The sequence below is a fragment of the Patella vulgata genome, chromosome 1, assembly GCF_932274485.2.
Source record: "Patella vulgata chromosome 1, xgPatVulg1.2, whole genome shotgun sequence".
Classification (NCBI taxonomy): domain Eukaryota; kingdom Metazoa; phylum Mollusca; class Gastropoda; family Patellidae; genus Patella; species Patella vulgata.
Genome location: NC_065879.2, coordinates 73695664 through 73713372, shown reverse-complemented (window position 1 = coordinate 73713372; position 17709 = coordinate 73695664). Strand labels below are relative to the sequence as shown.

General features: G+C 37.0%; 1 protein-coding gene across 2 annotated transcripts; it reads left to right on the top strand.

Moving 5' to 3' along the window:
* Nucleotides 1-60: 60 nt before the first annotated feature.
* LOC126811836 (uncharacterized) lies at nucleotides 61-11023 on the top strand. 2 transcript variants are annotated; one of them, XM_056101282.1, is made up of 13 exons: nucleotides 61-179; nucleotides 1021-1137; nucleotides 1580-1793; nucleotides 2291-2393; nucleotides 3008-3102; nucleotides 3815-3901; nucleotides 4266-4362; nucleotides 4920-5044; nucleotides 5965-6057; nucleotides 7629-7714; nucleotides 8318-8387; nucleotides 8780-8890; nucleotides 9407-11023. In XM_056101282.1, the coding sequence occupies exons 1-13, from the start codon at nucleotides 121-123 to the stop codon at nucleotides 9536-9538; spliced, it is 1389 nt and encodes a 462-aa protein (XP_055957257.1). In that variant the 5' UTR covers nucleotides 61-120; the 3' UTR covers nucleotides 9539-11023. The 2 variants fall into 2 exon arrangements, with proteins under 2 accessions (XP_055957257.1, XP_050393734.1); XM_050537777.2 differs by having other exon boundaries at nucleotides 3812-3901.
* Nucleotides 11024-17709: the final 6686 nt, after the last annotated feature.

Genomic DNA, 17709 nt, shown 5'->3' with positions numbered 1-17709 from the left:
GCGATGTAAGTAATACTTAATGGAATAACAGGAATGTTACCAGACATTGCTAAGCCCTGTAGACGGTAAGAAGAATCCAAGAAAAAGAATGTAAAGTATAGGGTTAAAGCGCCACCTGTGATGAAGCAGCCACCAGATCCTCCTAAAATACGTAATCCCCCACCTAAAATTAGAACACTGTAAGTAACATCATCGTTTGAGTCGACCGAGACACAATGTCTTTGTGTCAGTTTAGTTTTGAAGAGCAAATTTGCCTAGTTGGAGACTACATAGACAATATAGTCAGGTCATGTAACGAATGCGATGTAAGTAATACTTAATGGAATAACAGGAATGTTACCAGACATTGCTAAGCCCTGTAGACGGTAAGTAGATAGATTCCCGTTGCTAATGGTCTATTTATATTAGGATAAATGCTTACGTTTGTGATGATGGATGCCGTGGTGGTTCCCTAGCCTGGAGTTCTCGTGTTCTCTCCCGGTGTTAGCCGCGGAAATTCTTTGGGATTTCCCGGAGTGGTTTTCCACTGGAATTCGATAATATATGACGTTTACCCGTCTTCCTTAGCCTAGTTGGCGTCAATCAGTATGTGAAATTCGACCAACGACTTGTTTTCTGCTCTCAACAGTGCTGCAGTTGGTCTTAACGTGGGATTTCACTGTAATATGTTCGGATGGGAGGAAAACCCGAGGTTCCGTATTCACGTTGGCGTGCACGTAAAAGATCCCTTGACAGTTGGAATTCCATATAAGCGTAGGTCGTAGCACCGCTGTCCGGGCAAAATTGTCCCCACAGCAAACTGTATGCCCGTCTTCATTAACCCAGTCAGAGCAGAACAGTAGGAATTAAAACCACATTTAATTTGATTTCAGTGTAATACGATGTCAGACTTTAGTATGGCGAATATATTCAATTTGGGGGAATATTATTTAATTAAACGAAAAAGCTAAAACCAATTTATAAATGACCCATATCAATACCTATAATATACTCTTAAACAAGGTTTTTCATTTTTCATAGTCCCAAAATGAAACTGTCAAAACGTAGACGTAAGCCAGCAGAAGCTCCCGTTAGTGCTCAAGGCTTAAAAGAAATTCAAGATCCTTTAGATTTCTTAGCAAAGTACTGTATTATCAAGTAAGTAATATATTTGTAGCAAAGTGCCACTTTGTTAATAACCGGTACTGGAAAGTACGAAAAACATTAAGTTACTATTGGACTATCAGAATTTAGGACTAATACACAAGTGGAAATCGGAAGTGACTGATAACGTGATCCATCTTTGAATTCAAACTGCCCGGGTATCTTAATTGCACGTGCCAGTCTCGCCCGAAGGCGATGATAATCGGATATCCCCAGCGTTCTTCCTGGCAGGTGAGAATTATCGGTTTTATAAGCCCGAAGTCTTATGTCATATAATAAGTCTTGTTCCTATCTGCATTGAAGCAGCAATTTTATAACATAAAACTTAATTGGATTGAAATTATACATTTTGAGCAAATGTCTGCATATAATTATTGTAGGCATGTCCTTGAATTTATCAAACTTAATAGTTCACAAGTGTTATTTCATCTTTCAGTCCTGTTCGGTTACCGTTTTATGAACTGATCTTCGAGGCGGCAGTTTTAGAAAATAAACCAGAATTTCCAGTTCCATATCTTCCTCAAGTCAACGATGACGAGCCACCTGTCAATCATGCCAGTCACCAACAACAATCGTCACTGTCACAGCATGAAAAAACAATGATTAAAGACATGACACTTGTCAGTCATGGTCTACAACCACCATTAGTGGTAAGCTGTTTCGGCTGCAATGAGAAATTGATTTGAAGAATAGGTGTATATGTAGCCTTCCGGCACCTATGGACGATGTTCCAGTTGTTCATTATGGGTGTATTCTCGAAACGGATCTTGGTGGTTTTAAAAGTCCATTTCCACACGTTAGAGATACAAACGACTATAATGTTGAGGGGGTCCCCTTCACGAAGCGTATGTAAATTTATGGTACTCAAGTCTTACCCGTGCTTTATGAAACGGGTACCAGGGCCCGAAAAGGAACCAATTTGTCAGATCTTCAATCTACAGGTTGGCAAATTGATATACAATCGGGTGCGTAAAAGATCCACCCACAGCAGTTATACCGTTATTATATTGATGCTGGTAAAATCATGATAGCATTATATAGCATTACATATTCTAACTTAAATGTTTTATGTCATTTAATATTATTTCATTTTACGCCTTTCCTTATCAATATTGTACAGTATTGTTTCAATTCCTCCATGTTTCAGGGTTATTCTGTGCCAGAACAATGTCTAGAGAAAATGAGCTTCACTATGCAAACACTTCATGGTAAAAAAGAAGAAATGGAAAAGAAATTGATGAATTTAGAAGGTAATACCGCAGGAAATATTCTATCGTTGAATATGATTAAAATGGCAATGTTCATAGTGTAGGTTAATCCGTGGATCCAAGATAGACGTTTATAGTTCGGGTGTCTCAATTTGCACAGGTTTTTTTTAGTCAATCACACGAACTGGCCATGGCCCGTATCTTGAAGAATTCTTTTGAAAATTAATCATTTGTAGAAGTCCGTCGTTGGTCAGATTTAAGATCGATGCAAACCAAACCAACCAAATCAGCGTGACGTTGTTTCACCTGGTGGGGGGTGGGTAAGTTGGTGGTTTAACGGGCGCGTGAAATAAAATAAGGTCTGCCATTAAGTCAAGTTGCGTGGTTTTGAATCCCCACTTGTACGTGACATGGAGTAGTATCGCTTATCCAACCTCGTGGGTTTTCTCCTGGTCCTCCCAACGCACAAGCGAATTATTGAAATACAATCGAACTATATGTTAGTCCCCAAATGACTTAGTTTGTGTCCAGTCGACGCTCTCTCTCTCTCTCTCTCTCTCTCTCTCTCTCTCTGCTGTTCCTGGTGACCATGGCTTTATTTACAAAATGGGATTCACCTTGCCCATAAATCTGAAAAGTCTATTTTTCTTTTACAGCTAAACGAATAAATATGCTCGCAGAGCTAGCTAGAGAAGAGTTCCCAGGAATAGATGGTATGATTTATTCACCGAGAAAAAAGAAAGGAAAACAAGTAAACGTTTTATCATTTTGATTTGACCCAATGGAGCTGCCAGCGTCTGGTTAACTGCATAATAAGCACATACAGTAATTCATTAGATATCCAATGAAAATAGAACCTCGAGATAGAAACGGTGTTTAACGAAAGTCTGGCAAGTGTGGTGATGGGAAGGGGCAATAGAGGAGTGAGCTGCAACTGCAGTAATATTGTCTCGGTTGGCATGCATACTTCTGATGTAAGAAAATGAAATGAAATGAGGTTTAACGTCCTACTGTTCTGCTCCTATACTGGGCTAATGAAGGCGGGCTGTGCTATAAGGGAAATTTTGCCCGGGCAGCGGCACTATCGCCTACTCTTATATCAAATTCCAACTGCCAAGGGATCTTTTACGTGCATTCCAATATATACACGGGACCTCGGTTTTTCGTCTCATCCGAAGGACTAGACAGCTGTCCTTGTCAGGCCCTCCGTCCTGCATCACTGACAAGGGGGAACTACGCCAGAAAATCTGGATGAACTTTCTCGGCCAATGCAGGGATCGAACACCCGACCAGGCAGCGTCTTACCCACGTGATCCCCTCCGATCTAAGAAGGGGTTTGGACAAATGATTAGTGGCAGTTTCCAAAATGTCTGAGGTGGTTTTAGACAATTCGTCAAAAGATTCTTTGTTCAAAATCTCCATACCATTGCCTAATTTAGTGTTTGAAAATAATGTTTCAGAAGAAGCCAGAACCAACCAGTCCAGAACAAGATGGGGAGATAACTGATGAAACTATTATTGAAAGACTGGATAAAAAGAGTTTAGCCCAGGTTAATGTTGCCTATTTTTATTCGTTCAATGCAGGATTCTTAGGCTTTTTTTGTTGAACCTCCGGACCAGTACAGAATTGGGCCTACAGTTTGACACATCTTCCAATTTATTTGATATTTTTCATTTTGTAAGATGTACATTAGGTATCTACGTCAATATTCCCTATGAAAAAAGTATCTTCTAAGTGGACTATGTACACGGAATCCAGTTTTTTTTTATAATCCAAAGACTACAAGGGAACATGACTTTAAAGAGACCGGAGTAAAAGAAATAGGTCTACTATATTTTTTGTAAATTGAACTTGTATCCCACTTAATAGATTCATCAAAATATATGACTTTGTATTATTTTCCCTGTTTTTAGCTTTGTTCGAAAGACGATATTCGACATGTTGACATAGAAATAGAGAGAATTCATCAAAAGATGAAAGACGTTACATTTAGACAAAATCAATTAAAAGGTAGGGTTCCGGTATACCAAGCAGTAACTCCGAAATCAGTGAGAGAAAGGTATCTCCTGAAAATGCTATGTACTATAGCTACGTTTTTTAGAAATATGTTATCAACCAAAATGATATTATTGTACAAGACTTTAATGGTACATATCCTTTCTGTTCCTACATAACAGTATCTATGGCGCGATAACTCGATCTACGTTCTACTTTTGTTTCACCTTTTCTTCGTAACAGCTTATCATTCCCCTCCTCATGCCGGACAACAAAACCACATCATAATGACAGACCTAAATCACAGGCTAAGACCCCTCGCCACCCCCAGACCCAACCTCCCAGCCCTAACCCCACCCCCCAATACAACAATACAGCACTTACGATCTCATGAAGCAATATTGTACAGAACCGTACGTGTCAAGTGGGTCAGTACTTTGATGATCTCTTGTTCTGTTGAATATTATACAGCATAAGATAATTACACGTCTTTATTTGCTTACAATAAATAAATAGAGTTGATGTTAATAGCGTGTATAACTGTATTTGTATTTGTTTGTTTTTTTCGTCAGATGAAAGGAATATGTTATTGGGTTACTGTGAAGACGATTTTGTAAATAGACAATTTACTGAGAGACATTCTAAAGACTTCCGTCGTCAACAGAGTGAACTGTACAATACATTAAGACCCACACCGGTAAGTAAATATCATTATTTCAAATAACGTACGGGCAATGTGTCAATCTTACATCATTTATACTATATGGACGATTGGTTTCACATGATGAGTTGTTTAATAGTCTCGAACAAGACGTTGCGTACTACTGACGCGCTCGTGCAGTATCTATATTGACGGGCTCGCGACTATTAAAACACACTAATTAAGGATTACCTGAAAAGCTTCATAAGTTTTTTAAATAATGCAAGTTATTTTGTCAACATATCCTTTTCATAAGTATAAGACGAACCCGAATGTCAAAATTACCTGCAACGGGTAAATTTCAACGTTAGTAATTTCCGTGATGTCATTTTAGTCCTCCTGCTCATAGAAATATAGACTAGAGGAAATGAAATGAAATGGAGTTTAACGTCCTACTGTTCTGCTCCTAACTTGGGCTAATGAAGACGGGCATACGCCATACAGTGTGCTATGAGGGAAATTTTGCCCGGACAGCGGCACTACGGCCTACTCTTATATCGAATTCCAACTGCCAAGGGATCTTTTACGTGCACGCCAATGTGTACACGAGACCTCGGTTTTTCGTCCCATCTGAACGACTAGACAGCTTTCCTTGTCAGCCCCTCCGTCCTGCATCACTGACAAGGGAGAACCACGCCGGAAAATCTGGATGAACTTTCTTGGCCAATGCAGGGATCGAACACCCGACCTCCAGGCTAGCGAGCTAGCGCCTTACCCACTTAGCCACGTGATCCCCTAGACTAGAGGAAACACATCAGGCTAGACAGTCAGTCCTACAACCCGTTATAACACTCGAACGGCCAAGATTTGGTTAAACATGACAGCCCGATTTGACACTGTGTTTACTTGCATCACCCAACCCTTATCGATAAATTGCTATATTTAAAATAAATGTATTGTTAATATATAATTATCAGGATTATGAGATAACGTTGGATAATCTACGTGAATCTCTACAACAAGTCAACAATCATCTTTTAACAGATAAAGAATGTGAATTTATATATCAAGTAAGTAGAATAATTATATTGAATACTGACTAGGTTAAGACAGCTAGAAAAACTCCAATCTTCCAAACTATATTACCGTTTCGTTAAGTAACTTTTCTACTACTGTGCATTATAATATACAGTCGCGGTGACTCAGTTGGTAAGACGTTGGCTCGCTAACCTGTGTATCCCGTATTCGATTCCGGGATTTTCATGGGGATTTTTCGGTGGTTCCCTCTTGTTAGTGGTGCAGAGCGGAGGGCCTGATAAGGGACAACATATAGTCGCTCGGAAGGGACGAAAAACTCGTAAAAGCTGGCTTGACAGCTGGCATTCGAAATAAGAGTAGACGGTTGTGCCGCTGTGGGGGAAAAATTTGCCTCACAGCACACTGTATGGTGTATGCAGGTACTGATTTGTTCAGCCGGTGTAGAACAGTAGGGCTTAAACCCCATTTCATTTCATTGCATTTCATTGCATTTCATTTCATTGCATTTCATTGCATTTCATTCTTATAATGTACTGATTGTTGTAAACAAAATCATTGTTATTGATAAGGTAGTATATAGAATAGAACATGGAATATAAAATGAACATTCACACAAACAGAGAGAGAGAGAGAGAGAGAGAGAGAGAGAGAGAGAGAGATGAAAATCCGCTCGACACAAACTAGGTCATTTCGCATATGGTTCAATTTTATTTTGAATAATTCGCGCTGATGTATTTAGCATTTGGAGAAAACCGGGGCACCCGGAGAAAACCAACGAGGTTGGACAGGCGACCCTACTCCCTGACACGTTAAAGAGGGGATTCAAAACCCCGCCATTGGACTCATTCGTTAAACCACTAGACCACCCAACTTCAAAGGAGCCGAAAACTAAAATTTAATTGTAGAGTAGACATTAATTCCGAGGTACCCTCCCATTTCGACTACATTCCAATCTAATTAAAACACAGATCCTGTTTCGTTTCGTTTTTTACAGTTTAAAATTTTGTTTTACTTGTCTTTACTACACTGGGATCTGGAAGAATTGTTATATAACCCACGTTCTGGATGTGAGAGATTAGCTAATGAAACGGGTACGGCGAGGTTTTGGCGTGAGTTGCACGGAACTGTTGGTAACACACTAGAAACATCAACGCTGATTGATTAATCAAATGTCTGACGTCAAAAGTCTCGTATAACCTCTGACGCGACCTCCCACTACAACTGGTCAGATCTTCGTGTAGATGAGTCCATCGAAAGTATAAAAACGGAATATTGATCTGTATTTTAATCAGACTGACTACATCGTATTTCGACTACTGTTTTTAACAACAGATTATACGGTCTAGTGGTTTTAATAACCCTTCATATACACTCTCTCCACAGCTAAAATAGATTCTTCCATAAAAACACCCTATTTCAACTACAGCGTATAACAACTGAATCTTGCGTATAACAACAGAATCTTCCATAAAAATATCGAAAAAAAAAAATACAAAAAGCCACCATCACTGTTATTCATTTTAAACGTAAAACAATGTTGTTGTGTTTTTTTTTTTTTTAATATCTTATTTAGTTTTGTTGTTATTGTTTTTCCTTAAACTAGGTATTGGATCTTCCTGGAAGAGAAAGAATAAATTTCCGACTGTTTTCTGTAGTAGCTGCTTTATCTGAAAAAGTTACACAGCTTGAGTAAGTACATTGATATTCTAAATTATTTAACACTAGCTGAAAATGTCTGGACCCGTTTGACCCAGCTATCATGTGGGTCATATTTTCAATTCTCTGTTGTAAACAGGGAGCCAAATAGAAACTTAATTGACACCATTTCGCGCGAGAACCGAATCAACAGATACGTAGATAACTGGCCCATAAAACAATGCAAGTTTCAATCGCTTGAAGTTAAATATCTAAATCAATATATTTATAATGTTATTTCCTTATCAATAAAGTCCTGACAAAATGTAATCACTGTGATTTATTAAAATCATCAATTTCCTGACCAACATGTATAATCATTGACTAGATGCAAATCTGAAATGGTCATTTGAATAGAAATTTGTTAATGTACTCTAAATCTGAAACAAAACATAAACACTTGAGTCGACCCCCCAGCTCTACATAATTATTTTGATGACATTCTGTATTCCATGCCCACAATGTCTTTTGACAAAGTAAACAATTGACATTAAACATACAACAGTAAAAAGTGTTTGTACAAAATGAAGTAAAGCTCAGTGGCCAAAGAAAATTATTTTGAATTATGAATAATATGAATGGAATTGTTATTTCTAGCCCAATGATAAGGAGGTTAATGAATAAACATGATTATAAAGCATTGGATATAAAGATGGAGAAATGTAGGGTAAGAATAAACTGTTTAAATTATTTTGTTTTATTTATTTTCTCCAGGATCTATTTATGTATACATGTTCTTACAGAAAATTGAAAAATCTCTGGTTTAAATTTACATAAATTAAAACGTTTTTACAAAATAAGATTACTCATTTTAAAAATACACATGTTTTTGTTCAGGGTTAGGAGAGTTAACCTCTCAGGACTTTACGAGGACTTACGTTATCTGGGTGACACCGCACGTAAAAAGTATCCCTTAGCTGTCGAATTTTAATAAAGGGTTGGCGGAAAGTTGAAAACACCACATTCATCCACATGTAGTCATTGGAATGATAATCACGATATGTTAGTCTCAAAATGACGAGACATTGATTATATTTGCGTGTTACTTTGTATTTTCAGGAATTATTTAGCTTTCTAGAAGATGATATTGCTCCCCCAGGGGAGGCAACTGCTACAAGTTTAGCTTTAGAATTAACAGCTGGTGGACTTACGCCGGAACACACAAGTTATGTAAGTAAAGGATTAAAACCACATTAGATTTTCCGATTGACTTTTTTGTTAATGGAGATATCTTTATCTCAAATTTTATCAAATTACTCTGGGGTTGGAAATTTTGAGGTACATTTATTGGAAGCAGCAATTCAAGATAGTCAACACATTAACTGTTTATGCTATTAAAATCATTTATATTCACCAAAACCGGAAACATTCGTAACCTTTTTGTGTGGTCTGATTTAATAGTCTTGGGTTGAGCGGTATATCTATCCGCACAAGTCACAACTGATACAATATTTACCACAGTGCAAAGATTATGTTTGGTTCAGTGGTAGAGTCAGTGCCTTGGTTATAGCTAAACCATTAGCAGAATCGGGGTCGAATTCGTGGATATATGACAGTCAACAGCACCCACCCTCCATATCCGTATTTAGGATGTAAGAGAGGAAGAACGAAATCCATAATTTTCATTTGGGAATCCTGACAATTATAAATCAGATTATCTAATTCTAACTCAATTATACATTTCAGGTTTTAGGAAAGTTTAACAGAGAAGGTCGGGGTTTGATCGATTTTATGGATTTTGTCACCTATATACCACTGTTTGTAGAAATACATCAACGTATAATTAAAGATCCACTGAGTGAAGATCAAGATTTATAAATTCATTACTGCATAGGTTTCACAAAGACAACTGCACAATAAAATACAGACAATACAACTAATACACAAATATCATACAATGTGAAATAAATTATTGATGTAGGTTCAAATTATGTCAGGAATTGCACAATGTAAACTCACTCACCACTGAATTAAATAATGCAGCGGACCTTTGACATGCTTTTAGGCTCAGAACTTATCATCACAGAGAAATCATCAACCCATGTAGACCAATCATCAACCCATGTAGACCATATCAACTTTATTCTAAAGTTTACATTGAAACGTGGGTACAAAGGGTTAATATCTAATGGTCCATCTCAAGTGGATCGTATACTGGACACGATCGGCCATCTCAGGATCAGGATGGCAGTGTGATGACACCCAAACCATAACAACTTTATTTTAAAGTTTACAATGAAACGTGGGTACAAAAGATTAATATCTAGTGGTCCGTCTCCAGTGGATCCTATACTGGAAACGATCGGCCATCACAGGATTGCAGTGTGATGACACCTTAACCTTCGCGCGACGGCGTTATCGCGTGTTTCAAGATTGGCATAATGTTGCATCTTCCACAGAACTGTAGGAGTTGTACTGGTACTAGTTTTCCTTGACAAGACATTTATTTTACCACATTTCAATATTAACATTCTGTTGAATTAATTTTTTGAGTTTTTGAAATAACTGATCATGAAGACATAACGTTCAAATGTTATCGCCGTGTTCGGATGTTGTTACATTCAGAATTGCGAGATTTAAGTGTATCTCTCAAACCAGATTTGCAATAATGCATTTGTTAAAGTGTTGTATTTTCATTGTATCTCATTATAGGTTAAATTTAAAAAAAAAGTCGTCAATCAAATAATTATCATAATCCAAAATGTATACCATGATTCCCCAGAATCGCTGTTGATTTTTCATAAACAAATTTAAGTGTATCTCTCAAACCAGATTTGCAATAATGCATTTGTTAAAGTGTTGTATTTTTATTGTATCTCATTATAGGTTATATTTAAAAAAAAAGTCGTCAATCAAATAATTATCAATATCCAAAATGTATACCATGATTCCCCAGAATCGCTGTTGATTTTTCATAAACAAATCACCAATAAATATGGAACCCGTCTTGTAACCAAATGTATAAATATTATACATTAGCTAATGTACGTCAATCAATAGTGGTATTTACATCACTATTTGAATTATACTGAGTATACTGAGTGCTGCCCTATATAGTTATGTTGCTCAGGTAATTTGCTGAGCAAATATAGGCCAGCCTCGGGTACGTGAAACAATTATGAATCAATGCATTATAACTGCTTTAATTTAATAGTATAAATTGAACACATTGTTTAGATTGTTTTCCAGTTTTGGTGAAATTTATTTGTACATAATATAAAGTAGTCTATCCGTCCCGTTTATTTTTATATGTCTGTGATATTTGTTGCATATTACACTTTATTACAATTGTAATTATTTATATACTTGAAATACAAATTAATAAACCGTATATATTATATTAATTTGTGTTGTTACTTAAAATCTAATTATCGTTCCGTTTTCTTCATTAATAATATCCTTGACCTTCATTAGACAACCAATCACATCGGACAAGTCTTTCAAAAGTGTTAGTAGAATTTTAGTTATATAACTGTTTCTGATAGGTTGTAACACCAGGAGTCGACCAATCCAATTCTGATCGCATTCTATAAATAAATGTCAGGAAAATCAAATCAGGGTCAACGACCGAATAGTAAAACGAAACGAAATGTTGGTATCAATGAAAGCTTTTTTCACCCTGGCTAAAAAATAATCTGAAAAATAACGGGAGATAACTTAGACTAATATTGCTGGAATCGGATTGACTTCCTATTCCAGAAGTTTCAGAAACATCGATCATTTATAAATGAGAAGGATAAAAAAAAATAAAATTAAAATGGCGGAAAAGAATTAAAACATGGCGGGAAAATAAAGCGAGATAACTTTGAACGAAACTTATATTTTTGGAATCGGATTGACCTCAGCTATTCGAACATTTAGGTCAAATTTGTAAGGAAAAAAATGTCCCTTAAACAGCTTTGTCAGCATGAAAAACTTTAAACTGGAAATTCGAAATTATGAAATTTTCAAATAACAAAAATTTAACCCCGAGCCAGGCTATCCAGAAATGTTTGAATGTCCGAAATAGGAGACGAATTCTCCAATCTACGGTCGATTCTGTTTATATTCATATTTAATTTAAAAAGGTGACAATCAGTTGACCAAAATTTCAAGATAGATGCACTTCCGGTTCGATCGACAGAAATACAGAAAAAAAATTCAAGGCAATCTGGCCAATTAGTTTTCGATTGTTTTAAAACTTTGACCCCTAATTTCTCCAAGGAAAGATAGAGAATTTCTAATGATATCGTTCAAGTTGAATCAATCAGATCTACTTACATTCTATATTTCATGAAAATCGTGCCTATCATTAAAGAAGTTGTCAAGTTGGCTTTATTTCCGGGATGAGAAAATCCGCGAGGTTGGACTGGTCAGGCTATCCTACTCTTTGTCACGTACATCCGGGGAATAATAGAATTTTAAAGCGAAATCCTTGGACAATGGGAAGCCAGTGTTGGTCTCGAAGGACGGGAGAGATGTGTTAACGGAGACGTGTCCGAGTCACAAGACGTGCTGCAGAATTTTGAATTCTTTATAGTATTCTCGCAGTTCTTTGTCCGGGAATCTATATAATAGACTATTACAGAAATCTAATCTAGAGGTCACGAAGCATGAACCAATTTCTTACCAGTAGACTGATCCAGCAGTTGTCTAATTATCCCTATTCGCCATAAGCCAAACGAAGCCGCACTCCTCACTGTGGAAATTTGTATCTGTATCCAAATATCACTCCTAAGTCACGCAATTTGATCTTTGTGGCACCATTTCGTAAACGTACATCTGAAGTGCTGACTCGCACATCCGCCGTCATTTACTTGGACGAAAACCAGACAAGCTCTGTCTTCCCATCATTTAATGCTAGCATATTTACCGGCATCCAACGTCGAATTTCATCCACACAGGTCTCAATAGAAGCTTGAACGGTGTGAACCATAGTAGTTTCACGGCAGATGTACAATAGGGTGTCTTCGGCAATGGGGAAACTGTAGTTTGTGGTAAACCGTAGTCCAGACGTGTCTCGTCGGACACAATTGAATTAATTGTACTAACACTCCATATGCGACCCCGAATAAACGAATTTATCCAATGCGGGACTGCTCCCCAATTCCAAAAGGTGTTTGCAAAGGTTGACTGAGAATATGATGATCAATTGTGTCGATCTCTTTTGCACAAGGATGACGCCACGTTGATTATTGGGTGCTAGCATAACGTCGTTTTGCTCTCGCAGGTGGGCGGTTTCAATACTATCCAAACGCCTGTACGCAGACTGAAATTATAAAACCAACGGCTGTTCGTTTCGTGAAAGATAGCCATTAAACTCTGCTGAAGCTCCCTTTTCTAAAAACTCATTCAGAAATGAACAGTTTGATAGCGGCCTATAATTTGTCATAATATTTCTACGAAGAACAGGTTATTTCGCCTGTGGGCGAACAACTGCAGTGTTGCAAGTCCTTTGGAAAATACCATTTTTGAAGGACGAATTAATTATGTGTGTAAGATCAGGTGCCAGATATTCAATAACTCTTTAATTAACGATGTCGGTAAAGGATCTCCAGAAAACATTGATTGATTTCATTAACACTCAACAATTCAAAATTCAGTAATTGAGAATTACAGGTAGGTAGACAATTATGGCATTAATCACTGCGGTTAATTTGTGCCAAACGTTTTTGACAAATTAAACTTAACCGCAACCACCCAAATTTGAACAGAGTGTAAGCGCTATGTGACAAATGGGTTTTAACGGTTCACCGTGTTAACATATCATCTAAATAATGTTGATGGAACTTTTATGAGGTAATTTCAATACGACCATCAGTTGCTGTGGAATCAGACCATCTTTTGGAAGTGGAGTTTGTGTTATACGTTGAAAAGAAGTGTTGTTGGAAGTGGTTCTAAAGTGAACACTTCGCTTAAAGTGTTCCTAGAAGTGTGTCAGAAATAAACACCCAAGTGGAATTTTTTAAACACTTGAATGGAAGTGTCTATGGGAGTGGTTCTAAAGTGAACACTTCAAACGAAGTGTTTCTAAAAGTATGTCAGATATAAACACTTCATATGATGTGCATATTTCAATTGCGTGCGGTTAAGCGCTTTTAAAGGGTATTGCGTAAGTGCTATGTTGCAAATAGGTTTTAACGGTTCATCGGTTTAACATCTAAATAATGTTGTTGGAATATTTAATGTTTCAGTATGCGTGCTCAGTCACGTTCGCGATATAAAACAATGTTCTCTACTGTGCTATCCTGGCTGACAATGTGAACTTGTACCTCAATTACGTATTTATTCAAGCGAAGGCTTTGTGGCTGCTCTGTTTAAGGATGGTGGTATTCGTAACATGAAAATTCAATCATTATCAATTTAAAAGTATGTTAGACCTAGAACAAATGCTTTCGACATCTGAAAATGAATCCAAGCACATTACATATATTACTAAATGTCGCTGTGGTTCATATCAGGTTTGGGGGGGTTGGATGGCTGAATGGTTAGCGTGCGCGCGCTGTATCATAAAGTCTGTCATTGAGTCGACTGGCGTGGTTTCGAATCCCCGGTTGTACGTGGCAAGGAATAGGGTCGCCTGTCCAACCTCGTGGGTTTTCTCCGGGGTCTCCGGTTTCCTCCCACTGCTAAAGACCCCTACGCGCAATCGAATTATGTAAATAAAATTAAACCATATGTTAGTCCCGAAATGACCTAGTTTGTGTCGAGTGGACGTTAAACCCCATTTCTCTCTCTCTCTCTCTTTCATATCAGGTTTTGAACACGTTATGTAAATGGGGTAAATTGCCAGACGAGTGCACATATAACATTTGTGATGTGATTCACAGAGGTGCGAGGACGAATATCTCGTTCTTATGTTCTAAAGGGGGGGGGGGGTAACGTCCACTCGACACAAATTTCGATACACCGTTCATTTTGTTTAGCGCGTAGCGTTCTTAATCAGTAGGAGGACCCGTGGAAGATCCGCGTGGTTGGAGAGGCGACCCGCACTGTAAAAAATATCCATTTCTTTATGTGGCCGAATTCCGTAATTTAACACCTTTTTTCTGTTAATCGATGGACTTTTTGGAGAAATTGTGTTAATAGTGTAAATTATTTCTTCAAATTACGTGTTTTATGAATTTCTGTGGAATATCCAGTATTAAACAGGAAATTTCCGTGAAATTTAGGGATAAAATGTTTCATTCCCTTCTATAATGGACTTAATTCTGTAATTTTACGGAATAAACGGTGGATTGACAAGGAAGTTCCTTGAAATTTAGGGATAAAATGTTTTATTCCGTTCTGTATAGGACTCAATTCTGTTATTTTACGGGATAAACGGTGCAACGATAAGTAATCGTATACATATATAATCATTCCTAATAATCATCATGTTATAGTATTCATTTCAATTTATTAACCATAATATGAAGAATTATTTTGTAAAGTTTGTTATATTAATTGTCATCTAATTTCCATTATTTATAAGATCTATAAAGTGTATTGTGATTCATCATACGGAAATCAGATTGTAAGTATTTTCATGAATGTATAAAAATATGTTTTAATGCTGCATGTGTTAAGGTTGTAATATCTTGTAATCAAGCACGCTTAAATCCGGATAACCGGTTGACCAGTGTAAGTCGGCTTGTCTCTATGGCAGAGTCTACATACCTGTCAATTGATAATACCGCAAACTTACATCTGAAAGCCTCCAACCACTGACGAGTAGCGGTTTGTGATACCTTGCACTCGATTCTTATATTAGCGAAAAGAGGTTACGTTTAAAGATTATCTGCGGTATCACTTCGGTGGAAGCGGACGTTAAATAAAGCTATTTCACGCACGCGTATAAAGTCAATGGTTAATTCAATGAAATTTTTATCACCTTCATCGTCAGGAAACAAAATTTACCAGGATTTTTTTTTCTGTATTTGAAAATGGAATTTATGTTAATTGAGGGAATTTCTGTAAATTACAGGAAAAACAAATACGGATAAAATTTTCCTGGTAATTTTTGTTTCCGGAAATTTTTACTTTTTTTCACGGAAATTTTTGTTACAGTGTGTGTGCTTTAATTCTCTATTGCATTCTTTAAAGTGAAATAAATGCAATTACATCATGACAAATGCCATCTACATGTAACCAACAGTTCTTCTTTAATCGAAACGATCAATATAATAGTTAACACTTTTATTTTTTGAAAATTGAAGTAAGAAAACTCGTTGGCCTTCTACCGCACAAGAGCATGGTATATTTCTTCAATAGTTCATGATGTTTTCAGCATAGTATATTCAAGAACAAACATTCAGAATCTGGTGATGTATTTCCGTTATGCATTTGAAAATCGACTCATCATCATGGAGACATGATTATTATTGATATTCGTATTATTATAGATCAATTTATTTACTGTGACAGCGATACATAAAAGAAACGTCAATACATGTATTTATATGTCTGATTTCTGGTTACCGAGTACGAAACACGGTTTTTGTAAAAAGAAATAGTTCTTTAATGCCAGTTGTGAGAAATGTGCATTAGTGTGGTTTGTAAGAATGGTACATAAATCTCCAAAATAACATGAAGTTTAGTATTCTGATGGTGCTTGGTAAGATATTTCAATATGTTGGGTTTATATCTTTTCCAGGCAGATGCCTGCATTCTGTTTGTGATAGGGAAAACCATGGAACCCACGAACCACTTTTACCCAATGCTAATTTATGAAAATCTATTTGTGTAAGTTTCCTTAATTCTTCGGTGGATATCAAACTCCTATGAATGGACAATTTACAAAAATCTCAAATTATTGTTCCGTGATTGAAAGAGTGCAACATTGACTCAAAAAAGGCTGTTATAGTCACAATATGAAACTGGTGATTCCCAAAATTTGGTCTAGACACGTCAAAAAGTACTTCAGCCAAGCATGGAAACAACTGTGATTCCATCTATCAACACATTTCAACTAAAGTAGCTTTCTTGGGATTTTGTAATCCATATTAGAGGTTAGAAGGGGGGGGGGGGGTCCATAGGTCCCCTATGTACATTGGTGCCAAGTTACCCCATGTTTAAAGATTACTCTAAAAACCCATTGTTCCAAACTCAATATTTGCCTTCTTTGTATTTTGTGGGTGTTAAACCCAATTTGTATGATTTTTCGTATTTTCTGATTTCAAGGATTTATTGCCCGTAACGCAGTTGGTGATTGTCCTGAACCAGCACCAGTAGCCAATGCCTATAGAACTCTATATGGTTATACAACAGGTAGTGTTGTTGAATATAAATGCTATCATTCATTTGACCATAGCAGTGGAAATCTCAAAAGGCTTTGTCAAGCCGATGGAAGTTATACCGGTGAACACCCTACCTGTATTTGTGAGTTAAAATTATATAAATCGAGAACGTTTAATTATTCATACGATGCGCGAGATAGTCTAGGTGACAAGGCTTAGGTCAATAAGAATCGTTGGAATTTGTTTATGCTCGGGGCTGAAATTGGAAGTAGTGTTGTGAAATAAAGATGCTATAGCAGTGGACATATCGAAATTATACTGGTGAACCCTACATGTATTTTTGAGTTAAAATTATGTATAAATCAAATACACATATTTATTCATACGATGTTAGCGCGGGATAGTCTAGGTGTCCAAAAACTGCACTGGCAATAAATTGGCAAAGCTTGGGTCGATAAGAATCGTTGGAATTTGTTTAAGCTGACATTTTAAAGTCAGTTTGAGATAAATTAAAATTCTTTTCGGGGATTTTAAATATGCTTTTATTCCAATCTGATTAAAATACAGATCTATATTTCGTTTCGTTTTTTATAGTTTCGATGGTATCTACTGCATGCAGATCTGAAGTTGTATTGGGAGGTCGCGTCAGAGGTCATACGAGCGGCGTTGGACCTATTAGACCGATCAGCATGGATGTTGCTAGTGGAATACCCACAGTTCTGTGCATCGTACTCGCTGCAACAGGCCATTTTATTGGCTAATCCCTCACATCAACCAGAACGCGGATAACAA